General features: G+C 42.7%; 1 protein-coding gene across 1 annotated transcript; it reads left to right on the top strand.

Moving 5' to 3' along the window:
* Positions 1-18,323: 18,323 nt before the first annotated feature.
* Positions 18,324-21,448, top strand: LOC115546856 (uncharacterized). Its single transcript, XM_030360677.1, has 5 exons — positions 18,324-18,703; positions 20,049-20,255; positions 20,472-20,710; positions 20,807-20,907; positions 21,034-21,448. The coding sequence occupies exons 1-5, from the start codon at positions 18,571-18,573 to the stop codon at positions 21,248-21,250; spliced, it is 897 nt and encodes a 298-aa protein (XP_030216537.1). The 5' UTR covers positions 18,324-18,570; the 3' UTR covers positions 21,251-21,448.
* Positions 21,449-21,451: the final 3 nt, after the last annotated feature.

The following is a 21,451-nucleotide window of genomic DNA, read 5'->3' as shown; positions in this document are numbered from 1 at the left end:
ATTACCAAGTCAAAACATATAAAAAGATGTAATACTCTCGTCTGTTCTCTTCTCCTTCAATGCTTTTCTTTTCTTCACCCTTCTTTCTTCTCTCCTTAGCTTCCCTCTGTTGTTTACTTCTATATTTCTGCCTTTCCATACTATTCTCCTGCTCTTTTCATCTTCTCTCCTTCACTCTGTTGATTACTTATTTATTTATTATCCCTTTACTAAAAACATTGACATAAAACAGTGACTCAGGGCATCAGCTAATCAAATGGTCTGCATTTATAACTACTACAGTCATTGGTTACCCACACAGCCCGACAAAAAAAACAGCAGCCTAACACACACAACTATCAACCATTGACTGATTATTAATTAATTTATTATTAATAAATAATGTCATCATTATTATTATTTTAACAGTCTCAGGTCCCTATGCCTACAGGAAAATCATATGCTACCAAAGCAGTCTTCCACCTCCCCCTCTTCCAAAACAGAGCCACATACAATGTCATCACCTGGTAATCTCATGCTAACGTTAACATTACAGCTTCACTAATGACCGATATGAAAACATTGTCACGTTCACTGACTTTTATAACGTTACGTTAGGTCTTCAGTTCAGATAAACAATCATACTTATTTTAACGTTACCACTTCTCACACACACACACACACACACATCTGGACTACATTATCACAGCGAGGCTATACATTATATAAAACATAGTTTCAGATTTGTGAAACCTTTTTTCTATTTGTGAATATGCAATACAGGCTCATTTTAATGCTTTTTAGGGGTCAAGACTGCATTAGAACTGATCCTGATTGAAAACCACTACACCTAGACTCTTCAAATCTGGACTAAATGATCACAGTGAGGCTATACATTGTGTAAAACATAGTTTCAGATTTGTGAAACCTTTTTTCTATTTGTGAAAATGCAATACAGGCTAATTTTAATGCTTTTTAGGGGTCCAGACTGCATTAGAACGGGTCCTGATTGAAAACCACTACACCTAGACTCTTCAAATCTGAACTAAATGATCACAGTGAGGCTATACATTATGTAAAACATAGTTTCAGATTTGTGAAACCTTTACCCTATTTGTGAAAATGCAATAAAGGCACATTTTAATGCTTTTTAGGGGTCAGTTTGTATTAGAACTGATCCGGATTGAAAACCACTACACCTAGACTCTTCAAATCTGGACTAAATGATCACAGTGAGGCTATACATTATGTAAAACATAGTTTCAGATTTGTGAAACCTTTAACCTATTTGTGAATGCAATAAAGGCACTTTTTAATGCTGTTTAGGGGTCTAGACCGCATTAGAACTGATCCTGCCTTTATTGCATTTTCACAAACAGGGTAAAGGTTTCACAAATCTGAAACTATGTTTTACATAATGTTTAGCCTCACTGTGATAATTTAGTCCAGATTTGAAGAGTCTAGGTGTAGTGGTTTTCAATCAGGATCAGTTCTAATGCAGTCGGACCCCTAAAAAGCATTAAAATTAGCCTGTATTGCATTTTCACAAATAGAAAAAAGGTTTCACAAAACTGAAACTATATTTTATATAATGTATAGCCTTACTGTGATAATGTAGTCCAGATCTGAAGAGTCTAGGTGTAGTGGTTTTCAATCAGGACCCGTTCTAATGCAGTCAGACCCCTAAAAAGCATTAAAATTAGCCAGTATTGCATTTTCACAAATAGGGTAAAGGTTTCACAAATCTGAAACTATGTTTTACATAATGTATAGCCTTACTGTGATCATTTAGTCCAGATTTGAAGAGTCTAGGTGTAGTGGTTTTCAATCAGGATCCGTTCTAATGCGGTCTGGACCCCTAATAAGCATTAAAATGAGCCTTTATTGCATTTTCACAAATAGGGTAAAGGTTTCACAAATCTGAAACTATGTTTTACATAATGTATAGCCTCACTGTGATCATTTAGTCCAGATTTGAAGAGTCTAGGTGTAGTGGTTTTCAATCAGGATCAGTTCTAATGCAGTCGGACCCCTAAAAAGCATTAAAATGAGCCTGTATTGCATTTTCACAAATAGAAAAAAGGTTTCACAAATCTGAAACTATGTTTTATATAATGCATAGCCTCACTGTGATAATGTAGTCCAGATCTGAAGAGTCTAGGTGTAGTGGTTTTCAATCAGGATCTGTTCTAATGCGGTGTGGACCCCTAATAAGCATTAAAATGAGCCTTTATTGCATTTTCACAAATAGGGTAAAGGTTTCACAAATCTGAAACTATGTTTTACATAATGTATAGCCTCACTGTGATCATTTAGTCCAGATTTGAAGAGTCTAGGTGTAGTGGTTTTCAATCAGGACCCGTTCTAATGCAGTCTTGACCCCTAAAAAGCATTAAAATGAGCCTGTATTGCATTTTCACAAATAGAAAAAAGGTTTCACAATTCTGAAACTATGTTTTATATAATGTATAGCCTCACTGTGATAATTTAGTCCAGATTTGAAGAGTCTAGGTGTAGTGGTTTTCAATCAGGATCCGTTCTAATGCGGTCTGGACCCCTAATAAGCATTAAAATGAGCCAGTATTGCATTTTCACAAATAGGGTAAAGGTTTCACAAATCTGAAACTATGTTTTACATAATGTATAGCCTTACTGTGATCATTTAGTCCAGATTTGAAGAGTCTAGGTGTAGTGGTTTTCAATCAGGATCCGTTCTAATGCGGTCTGGACCCCTAATAAGCATTAAAATGAGCCTTTATTGCATTTTCACAAATAGGGTAAAGGTTTCACAAATCTGAAACTATGTTTTACATAATGTATCGCCTCACTGTGATCATTTAGTCCAGATTTGAAGAGTCTAGGTGTAGTGGTTTTCAATCAGGATCAGTTCTAATGCAGTCGGACCCCTAAAAAGCATTAAAATGAGCCTGTATTGCATTTTCACAAATAGAAAAAAGGTTTCACAAATCTGAAACTATGTTTTATATAATGCATAGCCTCACTGTGATAATGTAGTCCAGATCTGAAGAGTCTAGGTGTAGTGGTTTTCAATCAGGATCTGTTCTAATGCGGTCTGGACCCCTAATAAGCATTAAAATGAGCCTTTATTGCATTTTCACAATTAGGGTAAAGGTTTCACAAATCTGAAACTATGTTTTACATAATGTATAGCCTCACTGTGATAATTTAGTCCAGATTTGAGGAGTCTAGGTGTAGTGGTTTTCCATCAGGATCCGTTCTAATGCGGTCTGGACCCCTAATAAGCATTAAAATGAGCCTTTATTGCATTTTCACAAATAGGGTAAAGGGCGATTATGATAAATGTTTGGGATAGCATCGAGGATTAAGCTCGGGATGTGCCTGACTTGACCTACCTGTACAGGCTTTATCAGGGCAATGGGTCATTTTCTCATACCGTGGTATATTTCAGAATTTCCATGAAGAGCATGACCAGGATGCTTTTTTGGCCAACAAAAATAAATCTTAATTGCCATTTCAACTTTTTTTTTACTGTAGGCAATTTCCAATTGCCTACTGTACATACTACATACTAGGCGAGTGTTGCCTCCATTGTCCATCATACATTGCATCAAGGGATGTAGACAACTAGTGTGATATCTGAAAATCTGTTGACATCAGAAACGGCATGTAACTATGACCATACCACCATTGACAGGCATCATACACCAATACCATGAAAGCCCAATATAAACATTTGCTGTTTATGAAATGGAATAGCCTACTAGACTGATTACTGACCGTAATCTACAGCCCTGCCTAATAGTATGACATTGTAGTGTCCAAATAAATGATCAACAAAACATATCCTAGAAGTAAAATGTTAAATGTAATTTTTTAATGGTCTCAGATATAATTTTTGATCTAAAAAAGTCCCGATTTTTATAATTTCATTGATAAAGTATGACAAGATGGAAACAATTGTTTCCTGAATTCTATAAATAGCTTAAACTTTTCAACTAAATTATATAATATATTTATATCTATAATCAATTATAATAATTATACATTTTATCAAATAAAATATGTTTGGTGGCAAAATAGCATAAGTGATAGCTGTTTAGCCCCAAAAACAGAAATCTGCTTCTATTAAAGTTAAGAGCAACTGTAGTGGGAGTGGCAAGGGATATGGGCGGGGAATGGGTGTGGTTTCACTATTCTGATACACACTGCAGTACCACCAATTTACCAGAGAGGTCCTCACTTTGAAACACGGTCCCCCCCTCACACACACATTTTTGTAAAAAAACCACATTTTTAGGACTTTTAAGATTTCAATGCCATTTCACCCTAGGCTTATAAGCAGGTCATTACCAGGCTGTTACACTGCTTATCCTTCTTAGGACCATGATTTAGGTCCTAACTTTGTCACATGGTCCTAACAAGATGGCTAGTTTTACAAGCGCAAGTCCTCACAAGGTGGTAAAAACAAACACACACACACACACACACACACACACACACACACACACACACACACACACACACACACACACACACACACACACACACACAAGTCTACTGCCAATTCACACAAAATAAATAAGTTCATACACAACATACCATTTATGAGACCGCTGATCTTCTCTTTTTCCTTTTTGCCGCCTCTAGATTGTTGTTGTTGATGCTGCTGCGTCTGGTCGTACGTCCTGATAACGTCTGTACGTCATACGACGTCTTCTCTGGTGCTGCGTTAAATTACTACCGTAATAACTGGTGTTTGAGTCTGCGCGCATTTTTCCCCCATTCACCGTCAAAATCGGGGACATTTCCGGGGACAGCTTTGACCGGGGACAGATCACCGAAAACGGGGACTGTCCCCGGAAATCGGGGACGTCTGGTCACCTTACTCTAGTGGCGCTTGAACGCTAGTCCTCTTGTAGCATTTGAGCGCAATTGGCGCATGAACATTGAAAAAAAAAAAGGGTCCCTTTTGTATTACAAAGGCATTCTTACAACATATGCTCACACACTGTTTAAAAAAAATTATTATCAATATACATGGCTTTGGGGGTGGGGGGGGGGGGTAGGGGGACCGGGTCAGGCCACGGTATCCCTCTTCAGGATCCTCCAGCGGTCCTTCAGCATGACGCCCGTGCGGCCGTTGTAGTCGTGGTCCAGCAGCATGCGCTTCCAGTTGCCCTCGCCGTGCTTCCTTCCGCGCTATTTGAGCTTCCCGATGAGCAGTTCATCAGTGTCCATGTGGTCCATGGAGCTCAGCAGGGACCCGGTCGGCCCAAACAAACAATCTGTGTTTTCTTGGGAGTATTTTGTAGTTGAAAGGTGGACTAAGTAGTGTTTTAGTCTCGTATCATCTGTCTTCCTGTGGTGGTTTAGCAGCGGATCCAGACGCTACATAGATTTGGAATTTCCTTGTGCTGGCTCCTTGAAGAAGAGGCCCTCTGTGGCCCAACGTTTGGCCAGAGAGGTAAAGGAGAGAGTGGGGATTTCTCCCAGAAAGAGCAAGAGGGCAGTCATTGCCCTGAAAAGACTAACCGTTTTTAGTCATTCCCAGCGTGGTCTTACCTTCACGATGACAAATTAACAACACAAATGAAAAGATTGTCCATGGAATAGTCCCTTCCATTTCGGTGGAAAACTTTCCAATTCTTCTGTAAAATATTAGCAGTGATACATCCTTTTAGAAGTTCACGTGAATGTAAAAGCTCCAAGGTGGATAGGCAATCTTCATATATTGTATTTATTTTTTTAGCTCAAAGCCAAAAAACAGCCAAGAAAGCGTAGGTCCAATCCCGTAATATCCTCTGCAGCACTGGGACTTTAGCTACAAAACGATTTATATGGTTTGAGATTTTCTGGATGCGTCGAAACCCGTCAATATAGGGCAGGATCTGCTGAGTGGTCAGGTCCCATTGGGATTTAATAAAGTGGTCTTTTTTATCTTTAGCAAACACTGGAACATCATATTCTTGCACTATTGGTGGATCTTTGCGTTGCTCTATGAGCTTCAGGTGTATCGTGTGGGCAGGGGCGGACTGGGACCAAAAATCGGCCCGGGCATTTTGAACCAGACCGGCCCACTAAATTCGATAACACACCTTTTCAGTCTTTTTGGTCTCTCGAATGTCTACAACAACCAGGCTTTTAGCTAGCAGGGCGTCTGCCCTATAGTCTACTAAAAAATAAGAAGAAATGGGACGCCCTACTTTTAGGCAGGACGGCCTAAAGACGCCCTATTTTTCTCCCGTTTTACCTGTTAACTTCGCTGAATGTGATCAAAATTCACCGTTTCAGTCGCTTCAGTGCTTAGCGAAGTCTAGAATCATACATATGCCCTGCCAATTAGAAAATAGCATTGCTGTATTCCCGCTACAACAACGTTACATCATGATTCCAACGAAACATTGATTCACGGGCTCGCAGAAGCTACAGAAGACAGCTGTCTCACCGCACGTCACTGAACCTACTACTTTATGAGTTCAACAAGAGTTTGTGTGTTAAGGTGGTGGTCTTAATTAATCTAAATTCAATACAATACAATATACATCATTCACTTTAAAGTTGTGTAGAAAGTTGTTTCTTTTTGTTAAAGTTGTTACTTGAATTTTGTACCTTGTTACCTAGTTTCAGTTACACTCACTGTTATTATGTATTAAATTACTAAACATATAAATAGATCTGTGTAATTGCAATATTACCTAAAAACTATCAAGTGCTGTACAAAAAATCCTAGCTAAAAGCCTGACTCCAACTGTGCAACTTTTTTCCACATACCTCTTAAGCCATGCAATGAGTTAATAGCAATCAGTGAGAGTGGACGCATTATACACTTCCAAAAGGTGTTATTTATTAACAAAAAAAGTATACTCCACGTCCATCACAGTAATGGGTAGAGTTCATCCGACTGGGTGTGTACCTGCGTTTAATAGAAGAGAAAGACAAAAAATAGAAGACAAAGACAAAGAATAGAGAAGAGAATAAATGATGGATCAGATGTTACTCTACTGTATCAAGAGTAGTACCCACTAAATTGTGAACTGAATTCATTTTTTGTGGTGGAAGTGGTGTGGTTCCCGCCGCATCTTGCAGCACTTCGCACGCCAGTGCTACCACTGTTTTCACGTCTTCATAAATGAACATCATAACATCATCATACAGTACACCATGGCACATAAATGACACCACCCTATCCATGTGTTTTCCCTGCTCGCAACTTTTTCTCAGACAACTTGTTGCTTTACCTCTGTGCTTCTCAACATCAGCATATGGAAACACCATATCTTCACCACAGTAGCCTAGCATTTTCATTTGATGTAGCCTACCAGTGGACTGCTATGTTCACAATTTCGGAACAATGGGCTGTCGGACTAATGACTTTCTTGTTGTCGGAGTATAGGGCTATCATAATTCGGTATCTGGACCGCGCACCAATAGGCTAACGGGCTAGCCCACCACTCAAACACACAACATTAGAGTGTAGGCTAACGGCTGGCTGTTTCAGAGTACAGTAGGCTGAGGGCTAGCAACAGCTACAGACTTGTCTTGTATTTACAATGCAAACGAACTTGGCCATAGAACATAGGTCCTAAGTCAAACATATTTTAGAGACGTTTTAATTCATGATCAGTAAGCTTACCGTAGGTCGTTGTATCGTATCGCCACCAGCATCACTGGGCCTCATGAATTGAGCGCATGCGTAGAACTGGGTGCCGCGTTGCGTGTATGTATGCAAATCCAAATTCTCTACCTCAATCCGCACAGTTGGGAACACTTCGGCTGTATAAGAACCAATTTAGAGGTGTTTATTAATAAGTTGGAGATCTTTTCTTACTTTGGACTTCCGAAGTCTGTAAAACACATATTAGAAGACACTTAAAAAAAAATCGAAAAATAGTCATGAGTGTGAAGACCAATTGCGAGTAGCAGTATAAAAGTCAGTCAGTCTGTCAGTCTGTCAGTCTGTCAGTCCAGTCCGCCCCTGACTGTATTCGTTTGTATGCTGGAATTTCAGTCCTAAAGTCAGTTGGTGCTTTGTCATTCCGCATTGAAATTTTCAAATCCTAAACGGCTTTACTTTTGAGCTTTTGTGTGTGTGTGTACACTGTTTTCAAATTTGCTAGCAGGAAGTTCTGTGTGGTTATGTTATGTATTTTAAATACATCTATGCCATTTCAAATGTGAAATAAAAGTGTATTTCAAACATCCCTTAAGCTGCAAATATTTGTTTCTGGAAAATATTGAATTATTAGAATAGTAAAAATATTAACTAAATTCAATTAATATTAACTAATACATTCCTAATAAATATTACTTAATAATTACATAAAATATAACAAAGAAAAGATGAGTAAGAAACACAAAGAATAATGAGCAACGTTTACTTGGGTTTTGTAATTAGATGCAATGGTAATCTGAGTGAAAGTTACAAGTATTGTCAGTGCAATTTACTTGTGAATTTTTCATAAAAAATAAGTGGTTCTATTAAGTAAATATTACTTGGAAATAGCCTGAGTAAAGATTACTAGCACTTTCTGTGTGGAAAAATATGCCTTAGTTTTTTTAAGTAAATGTCACTCCAAATTTCTTTCAGTGTGTGTACAGACCAGAGGCAGCGAATGGGGAAAAGACGTTCACCCCTCCTCCTTGGTCACTTGGTGCGACCCATCAGCACACTTTCTCCCAGAAGTCCCTGGTGTCCAGCACACTGCACTCTGATAGGCTGACACTTAGAAGGTCAAAGGTCAAAAGGTAAAGGTGAGGGAGGGGGAGAGAGGGAGGGAGGGAGAGGGGAGGAGGGAGAGAGGGAGAGGGGGAGGGGGAGAAATAGAGAGAGAGAGACAGAGAGAGACTAAGGCCCAATCCCGTTTCTTTGCTCACTGTCTCAACCCTACATCTCAACCCTAACCCTCATTGCTCATGCTCATTGCTACCCCTAACCGATCCCCTACCAAATGGGACAACCCTACCCTGTGACGTCATCATGGCCTCCCCGTGCCCCCTAGCAGATAACCAGACCCCTGGTAATGTTACAAGAGACAGACTGGCTGCCATTGTCTCGGGCAACGAGCAAGACCCATTGTAAAGATGTTTAACCTGAAATGGTATTTATATTTTGTAATTGGCCCGGCCTGGCCAGACTGGCCACACTCACACTGGCAGATTTGAGCACGGTTAGGTGCTAAAACAGCCACGACCACGGCCAGAAGGCCTAGTGTGAGTGCACCCTTAGATAATAATCGGTTAAGAACAAGAACACTTTAGAAGAAACACTTTATTTAAATAAGAAACACTGAACCTAAACACACATCTAAAAATACACACAAACGCACACCTAAAAATACACACACACACACCCTCTCTCAGCTTTTGAGAGAATGGTGGAGAATCACATCTTCTCCCCCATTCCGCCAACTTTGCCTCGCTCTCCTCATGCCTCGCCTGCTCCCTGGCACTATCCTCTTGGAAGGGGTGTCTGGGGTGGTGGAAGAGGTAACTGGGGTGGAGGAGCATGAGGGAGAGGTGGGGGGGCTGGTGGCAGTGGACTCAACGATGTCCTGAAAGAAAACGAATAAGAAGGAATTAGGAATTATATGCCAGAACTGGGTGATATGGCCATATGTTATGTACAATATGTAATAGCTATGTACACAATATAGTACTGCCAAAAAATACATTGATTAACCATGTAATATTACTAATATAATATAATATATTAGTATATATAATATTACTTATAGAATGTTACTAATATAATATAATATATTAGTATAAAGCTTATTTTTAACCTGGAGTCACTAGAACATGGAAGATCTGGATATCATACGACATGATATCCAGCCCGGTCTTGCAGCCCGGCCGTCGGACTTTCGCGGGCCGCCCGACCCCGGTTCTCGGCCGGGCTGCAGAGCACGATCACGGGCTGCAGCCCGGCCGAGAACCGGGGTCGGGCGGCCCGCGAAAGTCCGACGGCCGGGCTGCAGAGCCCGTGATCGGACTTTCGCGATCTTCCGAGAGTCCGCGGCCGGGCTTCGAAGACCGCGGCCGGGCTGCAGAGTATAATCAATAAAATAATTACTAGTTAATCACAGAGAAAACACTTACATTTGTGTTTTTCCAATCCTGTCGCATCTTTTCGCCCTCCATCTTGTCTAGGATATTTCTTGATTTTCCGTTTTCTCGCAAGGTATTGTGGGAGCAAGTCAGAACTGAAGCGCTTTGAGGGTGCCCATCGAAAATCTCAATTTTGAGACGATGTTAGCCCTCCCCCCTACCCCTTAAGCTACCTTTAAACTGTATTGGGACATGGCTCCACGGCGCGTGAACGCGCAACAGCGAGGGTTAGGGCTGAGATTTTGAATCGAGACAAGTAATGGGATTCAACCTAAGAGAGAGACTGAGAGAGAGCGAGAGAGAGAGAGAGATTGAGAGAGAGAGACGAAGGGTTCTCATTAGACTTGAAAACCAACCTGGGGCTGGGGGGGGCGTACGCTCACTCTGATCCACAGTGTCGTCCAATCACAGGGAGAGGGTTTGGCTCACAGAGGGAATATTGCATTGGGAATCGGGAAGAGTGTGGGTGTAAGTTGTGTGTGAGAAAGAGTGTGTGTGAGCGTGTGTGCGATGAACATGTGAGTGAGTGAGTGAGTGAGTGAGTGAGTGAGTGAGTGAGTGAGTGAGTGAGTGAGTGAGTGAGTGAGTGAGTGAGTGAGAGGATTTAAACAGTTATTGCTCAGAGCCGGTGTAATTGGGGGGAGGGATATGGCTGTTTTAGTGATGTGGTTGATGGTGTGAATGATTGCAACTGTTTGTTCGTCTGAATTCATCATTCTCCGTTCGCAAACAACATGAAAAAATTTTACCATTGTAAAATGACGACTTTTTACTCAGAAAAGTGACTTTCTGCCTGGACGAGTGAAACGTAAATGTACTTATCCCAGGAACAAGGCCTCATGAAAAAAGTTTATGTTGACACACACACACACACACACACACACACACACACACACACACACACACACACACACACACACACACACACACACACCCACACACACACACACACACACACACACCTTTGCTGTTCTGCAAGCTGTGATGGACACTTGCAGACTAAAACTATTCTCAATTCAGTCCATGCTAATTTCATCTGAAGTAAAATATTTACAAGCCAGGGCAACATGTTTGTGTTCGCTGTATGGCTCTGTTGGGGGAAACTGGAATAGATCTCAACAATCCTCATTTCTTCTTTTGCACCGCTGCGTCTCCAGATACGCGCGCGCGCGTGTGTGTGTGTGTGTGTGTGTGTGTGTGTGTGTGTGTGTGTGTGTGTGTGTGTGTGTGTGTGTGTGTGTGTGTGTGTGTGTGTGTGTGTGTGTGTGTGTGTGTGTGTATGTGTGTGTGTGTAGTCTTGCGTTTTTTTCCATGTCATCAGAAATTATTGAGTGTATTTCACAATATATTCTCAGCCATGGCAACATGTCTGTATTTGGGGGGATGGCTCTGTGGGGGAAACTCCCCGGCCGTCCGAGCAGCCTTGAAACACCACATCCCCATCAGGTCAAACCGTTTAGAACGCCCTGGACCAGAGAGCTGAAGGGCTTCGCAGGCTGCTTCTTAAAGGACGCCCCCTGACCCTAACCCCCCAAAGGGCAGGGAAACCCCCCCTAATATCAGGGAACCTGGAGAAGGAACCCAGAAGAGGGATCCCTCTCCAGGGATGGTAGGAGTGCAATAGGAGCCATAATAATGTGCAGACGTTATGGTAGCATAACAAGTGCTATCTGAGAGATATCCTCTATCCATCGCTATGTCTTGTCTTTATAATACAACACTTAAAAGCCGTTGCTTTAGTTATTTCATGATTTTGTTTTATATGTACTTAAAGGATTTTTGCACTTTTGGTGTACATCTTCATCGTTGAAGGCCCTGACTGTAAGTAGAATCTAAGCACTTACTGACCCACTTTACACGAGAGAGAGAGAGAGAGCGAGAGAGAGAGAGAGAGAGAGAGAGAGAGAGAGAGAGAGAGAGAGAGAGAGAGAGAGAGAGAGAGAGGGGAGGAAGGGTTCCCATTAGTCTTGAAAACCAACATGGGGCTGGGGGAGGCTGCACAAATGTTGCTTGTTGACCAATCAGTGGTCAGCAGGTTAACGTACGCTCACTCTGATTCTCAGTGTCTTCCATTCACAAGGAGAGGGTTGGGCTCCCAGAGGGAATATTGCATTGGGAATCGGGAATTGGGAAGAGTGTGTTTGTAAGTTGTGTGTGAGAAAGAGTGCGTGTGAGCGTGTGTACGATGAGCATGTGAGTGAGTGAGTGAGTGAGTGAGTGAGTGAGTGAGTGAGTGAGTGAGTGAGTGAGTGAGTGAGTGAGTGAGTGAGAGGATTTAAACATTTATTGCTCAGAGGTGGTGTGATTAAGAGCAGGGATATGGCTGTCTTAGTGATGTGGTTGACATGGTGTGAATGATTGCAACTGTTTGTTCATCTGAATTCTGCATTCTCCGTTCGCAAACAACAGGAACAATTATTACTATTGTAAAATGACAACATTTTACTCAGAAAAGTGACTTTTGTGCCTGGACGAGTGAAATTTAAATGTACTTTTCATAGGAACAAGGCTTCATGAAATTGAAACTTTTTTGCTGTGTTGCAGACAGGATACGTTGAAGAAGAGGCTGACTCGTGATTTCCCTCAGCTGGTGTTTCACAATCCCATCAAGCGCAACGTCTGCGAGCTGATTTTTGTTCCTGTTTCTCTGCAGGACTGTGTCGCACTGACTTGTACCATTGTTCCAATTGTGCGAATACAAAAGACACAGCGGAAATAGGGGCTGATGACGCCTCTGAGAGAGAGAGAGGGAGAGGGAGGGAGGGAGGGAGGGAGGGAGAGAGAGAGAGAGAGAGAGAGAGAGAGAGAGAGAGAGAGAGAGAGAGAGAGAGAGAGAGAGAGAGAGAGAGGGGGAGAGAGGGGGAGGGAGAGAGGGAGAGAGAGACGAAGGGTTCTCATTAGACTTGAAAACCAACCTGGGGCTGGGGGGGGCGTACGCTCACTCTGATCCACAGGGAGAGGGTTTGGCTCACAGAGGGAATATTGCATTGGGAATCGGGAAGAGTGTGGGTGTAAGTTGTGTGTGTGCGATGAGCGTGTGAGTGAGTGAGTGAGTGAGAGGATTTAAACAGTTATTGCTCTGAGGTGGTGTGATTAAGAGGAGGGATATGGCTGTTTTAGTGATGTGGTTGACATGGTGTGAATGATTGCAACTGTTTGTTCGTCTGAATTCATCAATCTCCGTTCGTAAACAACATGAAAAATTATTACTATTGTAAAATGACGACTTTTTACTCTGAAAAGTGACTTTCTGAGTGAAACGTAAATGTGAAAAAAGTTTATGTTGACACACACATACACACACACACACACACACACACACACACACACACACACACACACACACACACACACACACACACACACACACACACACACACACACACGCACACACACACACACCTTTGCTGTTCTGCAAGCTGTGAGGGACACTTGCAGACTAACACTATTCTCAATTCAGTCCATACTAATTTTATCTAAAGTGAAATATTTACAAGCCAGGGCAACATGTTTGTGGTCGCTGTATGGCTCTGTTGGGGGGAACTGGAATAGAACTCAACAATCTTAATTTCCTCTTTTGCACCGCTGGGTCTCCAGATACGTGTGTGTGTGTGTGTGTGTGTGTGTGTGTGTGTGTGTGTGTGTGTGTGTGTGTGTGTGTGTGTGTGTGTGTGTGTGTGTGTGTGTTTTTTTCCATGTCATCAGAATGATTATTGAGTGTATTTCACAATATATTCTCAGCCATGGCAACGTGTCTGTATTTGGCGGGATGGCTCTGTGGGGGAAACTCCCCGGCCGTCCGAGCAGCCTTGAAACACCACATCCCCATCAGGTCAAACAGGTTAGAACGCCCTGGACCAGAGATCTGAAGGGCTTCGCAGGCCGCTTCTTAAAGGTCCCATGACATGAAAATCTCACTTTATGAGGTTTTCTAACATAAATATGAGTTCCCCTAGCCTGCCTATGGTCCCCCAGTGGCTAAAACTTGCGTTTGGTGTAAAACGAGCACTAGCTGTTCTGCTCGCCTTTGAAAAAACGGAGGCTCAAGTGCGCTGATTTGGAATGTCTGTATTTAAGACGTCACCAAGAATCTCAGCTCTTCCCCTTCTCTGCCTGGCCCGCCCAGAGACGTTGGCCCGCCAATGAGACTCGACCGTGCGAGCGCCACGTGTGTGTGTGTGTGTGTGTGTGTGTGTGTGTGTGTGTGTGTGTGTGTGTGTGTGTGTGTGTGTGTGTGTGTGTGTGTGTGTGTGTGTGTGTGTGTGTGTGTGTGTGTGTGTGAATACACACACTGTAATGCAAGTGTTTCTTGTCGGTTCTTTGACGTGTCTTGTATTTCCATAACGAGACTGTTGTGGGGGTTATCTGAGCCATGGTTGAGAAGGAATTGGGGAAAGGAACTTTGGCTTTGACTCGCTGAACCAATGAAGGCGGTGACTGGCCAGAGTGTTGTGTCAATCATGTTCAAGTGACGGAAGTGCAAAATTCTACCCTATCGGTCACTGCTTCACGGGTGGGACTTATCTGCCATAAGGATCAATTGAAAGGGAAAATAAACACGAGCCGGGGAGAGCCGGGTCAATTGAAACACGGGACGATTGAAACACAGCGATTTCCTCGAAAACCACGCAAGGCTTTCATGTCAAATTTCGTCCCTACGTTCAGCACGCAAGACTGACCAACCCCACAAAATTTCGTGTAATGACGTCCCACCGTTCAAATGTTATCCCCCAAACCTGTTTTCGAGAGCGCAAACTAAAATCCTTCCTGCAGTAGTTTTTTGGAATAAATAGTTGTGTTTTTTGTTTCATGTCATAATAATATGACTATACAACAGATGTGTTAGTACTTAAACACACACACACACACACACACACACACACACACACACACACACACACACACACACACACACACACACACACACACACACACACACACACACACACACACACACACACACACACATATTAAGCACACTGGTAAAGCAATAGGAGCCTGCATTGGCTAAAGTTGTTGGGATGCACCTTATTTTATAACAGGGAGGGGCAAAGTTGTGCATTACAATGCAAACACGACAATAATTGGCACCGTTCTTGCGCACTCAGAAGAATATGAACTGAATAAATGCCATATCGGAGACGGGTAAACACGCTGATTGCAGGTGTTTTTAAAATGCGTATACGGCTCTCACATGACAGCCACGCAACGGACACATCATCTGACATCATTTGATTTATTGCTGTATAGTTAAACTAGCAAACCATCGCAAGGAAATGTAACAAAGCTGTAGCTGAAAGATTCATCCACAAACATCAGAATAGAAAAACACTGGCAGGGACCATTTTAACGCATAATGACTACTGCTGCCTATGCGTGTGGCAGTAATGCAATTCTGCTGAATTATTTAGAGGACTTATAGCCTACTTGTAGTGAAGTATTTTTAACAGTGCGGAATCTACAGCTGGTGACTTTCACTGGCTAAGCAAAATGAATCCCGAACAGTTGAACCTCTGAATTGATCCTGAAAGCCTATATGTCCTAGAATAATTTATTTTTATGGCGTCACATTAGTGCCATAATTCACTAATGTGATAAAAGATGCATTCGGGCGTATTACATTATTCCACACGCGTAGATATTAACTGCGAGCGCGCAAATGATCTCTGCGCGCGCAAAACAGCCTCTCTCGCGCGCAAATTACCTCAGCGCGCGCAAAACAGCCTCTCGCGCGCGCAAATTACCTCAGCGCGCGCAAAACCTCTCGCGAAAGATGTTTTTACGCTCTCGCTCGAATTTAATTTTGGCACTATGGGGGAGGGAACCAAGGCAGGGCGGGCTTTCCTATGATTGGCTGTTTCTGAAGCGCGATATTTGATTGACAGCCCTCCTCAGCTCTCCTCTCATTCAATTCTGAATTGTACAGTTAATGGCTGAAACGATAGTTACTTATTGTAACTCTAGATTCTATGAGTATAGGGGCAGCCTTTTAAGGCTATCGATATTGGGTTATCCCTAGGCGTGAGCCGTAGCACTGAAAATTTGTAATCCCCGACCACCAACAGCGTGGGCCTCAATAACGTCCGCGTGCGGCGTGCCTCAACGACGTCCGCATTTCGCAGATATAGTCGGGCGCCGGCGGACGTTCTGCTCCCAATAAACAGCTTTTCTTCAGCTATTTAAAGGACGATGAGGCCGACACTTCAAAGGCTGCGCCTATACTCATAAAATCTGGAGTTACAATACGTTCAGCCATTTAGTGTACAATTCAGAATTGAATGTGAGGAGGGCTGTCAATCAAATATCGCGCTTCAGAAACGGCCAATCACGTTTGGCCGTTTCACGTATCGCCCTGCCTTGGTTCCCTCCCCCATAGTGCCAAAATTAAATTCGAGCGAGAGCGTAAAAACATCTTTCGCGAGAGGTTTTGCGCGCGCTGAGGTAATTTGCGCGCGCGAGTGGCTGTTTTGCGCGCGCTGAGGTAATTTGCGCGCGCGAGAGGCTGTTTTGCGCGCGCAGAGATCATTTGCGCGCTCGCAGTTAATATCTACGCGTGTGGAATAATGTAATACGCCCGAATGCATCTTTTATCACATTAGTGAATTATGGCACTAATGTGACGCCATACATTTTTATTCCGTTTTAGGCCATCTCACTAAAGGTCACTTAAATTTAGCCTATTCAAGCTCACCAAGTCCAGTATTCAGAATTCAAAGCATTTATTCACAAATACGTTCTATTTTTTTGACAAGCGGAGCCGACAGTCCGGTGCAAACTATGCAAATTAGCCATGTGCACCAAACAGAAGATAGACGCAATGTATAGAACTGATTGTTATGCATTATTGTGGATATGTAGGCTGGTTAGTTGTGGTTGTTTGTGGTCTTAGTGAAACAGCCTTGCCTTGGAGTTGGAGAAGTTGGAGTGATTGTGTGAATGTGCGAGAGAGAGCGCACCTGCCGTGGTGATGTTGGGCTTGTTGTGGGCTTTTATGTGATCAATGATGTATCTGTCTGATCGTATTAGCTGTAGATGGATGGTTAAATAATGTCACAAGATTGGTCCTACTGCAGACTCTCATTTGCAAATGCACTGATTGTGTACCCGTCTCCGATATGCTATATACCTGGCATTTATTCAGTTCATGTTCTTCTGAGTGCGCAAGAACGGTGCCAATTATTGTCGTGTTTGCATTGTAATGCACAACTTTGCCCCTCCCTGATATAAAATAACGTGCATCGCAACAACTTTAGCCAATGCAGGCTCCTATTGCTTTACCAGTGTGTTTAAAGTGTGTGCGTGTGTGCGCGTGTGCGTGTGTGCGCGCGCGTGTGTGTGTGTGTGTGTGTGTGTGTGTGTGTGTGTGTGTGTGTGTGTGTGTGTGTGTGTGTGTGTCTGCGTGTTGTCATGTAGGCTATAGATATAGATCGATTGTCTTGGCTTGCTTGCATCCATGAAATATTGTAATGTTATGGCCGAGCTGGCTACTGCATATCGCGAACAATCTGGGGATGAGGGACTGCCATCTCAATATATAGCCTAACATATACAAATATATCACTGTACTAGACACAAATATATTTTCCACTAGCTAGTGGTGGTCATTACATTGTAGTGAAACTAGTAAAGACAACACAGCCTTATGTTACGGCGAAACATGGAGGCACTGCAGCTCTAGTTTCGACAATGCGTTACTTTAGTCTGGTCTTTCTCTTCACTGATTGATTAGACAGCCTTCAAACTTAGTGGTCAAGCAAAGAAGTGGAGGGGCTCGTTCTGCATACCTAATAGCCGGAGTGAATAACTAATAGCCGGAGTGAATGACTAATAGCCGCGGCTATTAGTCATTCAAAACCGTACGGATTCCGTACGGAATTCTTGCCAAACCGTACGGAATCCGTACGGAAACCGTACGGAAATTGCACTTTTACCGCGCCAATCTAGGTCCGGATTGTGGCCTTCTTGGCTTTCCATAGGCGATTTCACCTTCTAATCTCAAATTTCCTGTGTCAAACCGAGGGGGTCAAATCCCCCGTTCGTCACGGCGCGGGGTTTCTTGGTTCACTGGGGAAGGCGGGGCTGTGCACTATGGAGGACTAAAAGTGCCACAATTAAATAAATAAATACACCATTAAATAAATAAATACACCATTAAATAATTCCTTAAATGTGTCATTAATTAATTAAAATTGGAATTAAATACATAAATGTTTTATTAAATGTGTCATTAATTCATTAATTAAATACTATTTAATTAATTTACATTTACATTTCATGATTTACATTTACATTTCATGATTTACATTTACATTTCAGGATTTACATTTACATTTCATGATCCTGTGTTGCAGTGCTTCATGAAATGTCAAACTGTCAAACTCGCCCATCAAAGTTGGTAGGCGGATCCTAACGCCTGATTGGTTACCCTGCGCATCAAGTCAAGGCAAATCAATTCCAGATAATGCATTGACGCAGAGCGAGTGAACACATTCGGTTTACAAAATGTCTAAAAGCTGCCCGGAGCTGCTGCGAGAAGCCGCTAATTTAATAGAAGAGGCTCTGAGCAGAACTCCTCCGGCTCCGACGGCTCAGTCACAGCAGACACCTGCTGCTCCATTACGTACACCCGTCCAAGGTAAGCTAAGTAATTTCATGTTAGCCGGGTGTGCTACTAATCACAGCAAGGGCTAGCTAAATTTGCTTCGTGTGTAATACGTTCGTTGTTAATGGTGGGAGCATAAAACTAGTTCGCTAATCGGCTAAATAGTGTGAGCTGATTTTTGGCGGGAGCGTGTCTATGTTCCCCGGGTCCTATGTTCCCCGCTTTGTATGAGACAGGGGAACATATGACCCTTTTTTTTAAAAAAAAAAGGGTCCTATGTTCCCCGCTTTTCCCAAAAAGGGTCCTATGTTCCCCGATATGTATGTGACCGGGGAACATAGGACCCTTTTTCTGAAAAAGGGTTCTATGTTCCCCAGTTGCGGCGGGGAACATAGGACCCTTTTTTCTGAAAAAGGGTCCTATGTTCCCCTGTCTTCCAGACAGACCATTACTGGACCATTACTTCCACCATTACTGGAAGAGGACGTCTGGTTACGGGAAACCCATTTGATACCTGTTCCACTGTTAAATAGCGGCCCAAATTGGTGGGCGCTATCCTGGTAATTTCTCTGCACAATTTGATTAGCTAAACATTTGTTTAGCCAATTCATGTAAAACTATGAGGGTTTTGATTGACCCGACCCTATATTTCCCTATCCTCGAGCCGGGTCGGGCCGGGCCTTTGATCGAGCGTTTGTGTTTTTTTTTAATCATTGCTTTATTGGCCTAATCTGAGGAGAAATCTATGCCATAAACAGAAATATTATAGGCCTTTATTGCACGGGTCTTCTCAATGCCGTGGAACGCTCCGTTCACTTGCATGGGTAGTGGTCCGGTAACTTCAACCCCAGCGTCTTCGGTTGCTAAGCGACGTCAACGTCTTTGGCGGACTATTTCACTGCTGATCAACACTACGAATGCTGGTAACGAATAATTTGTAAAAAGACACACCATGTGAAGTTATTTTTTCGTTTTGGCAAGTAGCTGTGGATTGTGTAATAAGCGGGATAATGTATAGAACGTCGCCGGTCATTATCGAAAATAAGCCCCTTCAGGGCGAAGCAAGACACCTCCGCTGCACGTCGGTGTCCTGTTCGCCCTGTCGGGGATTATTTTCCCAATGATGACCGGCGTTCTAGATTCATTATTCCTTACATATATATTTAGCAGAGTAGGCCTACGTAACTAATGTGTACAAAGTTACACATGTATTAAAAAAATGTCGGGTTGAAATCGGGCTCGGGCTCATAATATTACATAATACAGAACGTGCTCGGGTCTATTTGGGCTATAGAACCCCCTAGCTCCGGTGTAGCATCCCAAGATAGAAGTTGAGGCTGCTTTAGCTGTCTGGTGACCATTTTTATCTATGTTGCAGCTGAGGTAGCAAGGCTCTTTGCGCCGTATAACGGCGGAGCCAGAAGAAATGTCACGAGACGACCAGCTCAAGTCCAAGTGAGTCGAAGAAGCTATACACACACTGTGTGTTGTTTGGCTGACCACAAGGCGGATAAAGTCCCAAGCGTACAGCTTAAAGCGGACCTTCATACTTCAGGACTTGGAGAGCACAAAGTGACATTTTCAGGTCAGTGCGAAACTAGGCATTTACCAAAACCAAAATAAGTTTGTACTGTCCGGCTCGTTGAAATGATTTGCAGTTCTACTCAGCATTTCTTTTTATAGTTATAAATATTTCCTGTTCATATTTGACTCAAACTTAATTGATTTTCATAGTGTGAATAATAGTTATCACAGGCTTATTTGAGTCAATATGAGTTATGATTTTTTTTATTTTCTCCAGGGAATGACAGCGATCCCATGGTCATAACAAACAAGTTGATGGAAGTATTTCCGAAGCTCCAAGAAGGGGGAGGCTTCGAATTTTTAAAAATTGCAGGATCTACACGGAGTCGAAATCTGGCATTGCTTCAGTGTCCCAGCACTGGATACACGCTTGCCTATCTAAAGGATCCAGCTTCGATGATTGGACAGGCTACAATCTTCATTCGTCCGCTTCAACAGGATCTACCCTTCGATTGTGTACATACATTTACAGAGACCTAGTTCAATACATAATCAAAACAAAGCTTACTGGTGACTTTCAATCATTAATTAAACGCTATTTGTTGTTGTTAGGAGAGCTCAAGTTCTGCCTCTGGTCCAGTCATCCCCTGCATCACCTGTCAGAAGGAGGTTCCCTTTTCAGAGATGAAGCTGCACAGATTGAGCTGCAATGGGTATGTACTTCCTAAAGCAATGCAAGGGTCGCATATTAATTTTTCTTTGGGAAAATGTCTCTCTTAAGAGTCTTGTGCACACAAATAAGGGAGTATGACCATAATTTAAATTTTGTTAACTTCAAGGACACCCATGCAGGAATCAGAGAAAGAACAAGAGGGAGGCCAAAGTGATAGTGAGACCGTCAGTGACAGTGTTCCAGTGAGGCCTGGAACATCAGCTGAAAGTGCAGAAGTGCCAGCAGTGATGGTCAACGAGGAGCTGGATAGTAAAGAAGCAGACAGCGGTTTGTGTCATCACGATAGGGTTGCTATAACTGAGCAACTGAAACAAAGTCAATAGAAAAATAACACGATATAATTAGATAAGATAATACAGTTACAGACAATTAACCTCTTAAACCCGAGCGCCCCCGGGGGCGGGGGCAGCTGCACCAACGTGTGCTGTAAACAGCTGTAAACAGCACCACCATGCTCCAACATGTCCATGTTGCATACCCACGTAACGGGAAGAAGCTCGGCTAAAAGCCCATGATAACCATTT

This window comes from Gadus morhua, chromosome 1 (genome assembly GCF_902167405.1).
Source record: "Gadus morhua chromosome 1, gadMor3.0, whole genome shotgun sequence".
NCBI classification, from domain to species: Eukaryota; Metazoa; Chordata; class Actinopteri; order Gadiformes; family Gadidae; genus Gadus; species Gadus morhua.
Note: the sequence above shows the minus strand (reverse complement) of the source record. Positions and strands in the feature narration are given on the sequence as shown.

Excerpts from the sequence above, each read along its gene's own strand:
- LOC115546856 (XM_030360677.1), top strand. The coding sequence starts at position 18,571 with ATGTCTAAAAGCTGCCCGGAGCTGCTGCGAGAAGCCGCTAATTTAATA. Across the intron at positions 20,256-20,471 it reads GCACAAAGTGACATTTTCAG|GGAATGACAGCGATCCCATG; the intron begins GTCAGTGCGAAA and ends TATTTTCTCCAG. Across the intron at positions 20,711-20,806 it reads AGGATCTACCCTTCGATTGT|GAGAGCTCAAGTTCTGCCTC; the intron begins GTACATACATTT and ends TGTTGTTGTTAG.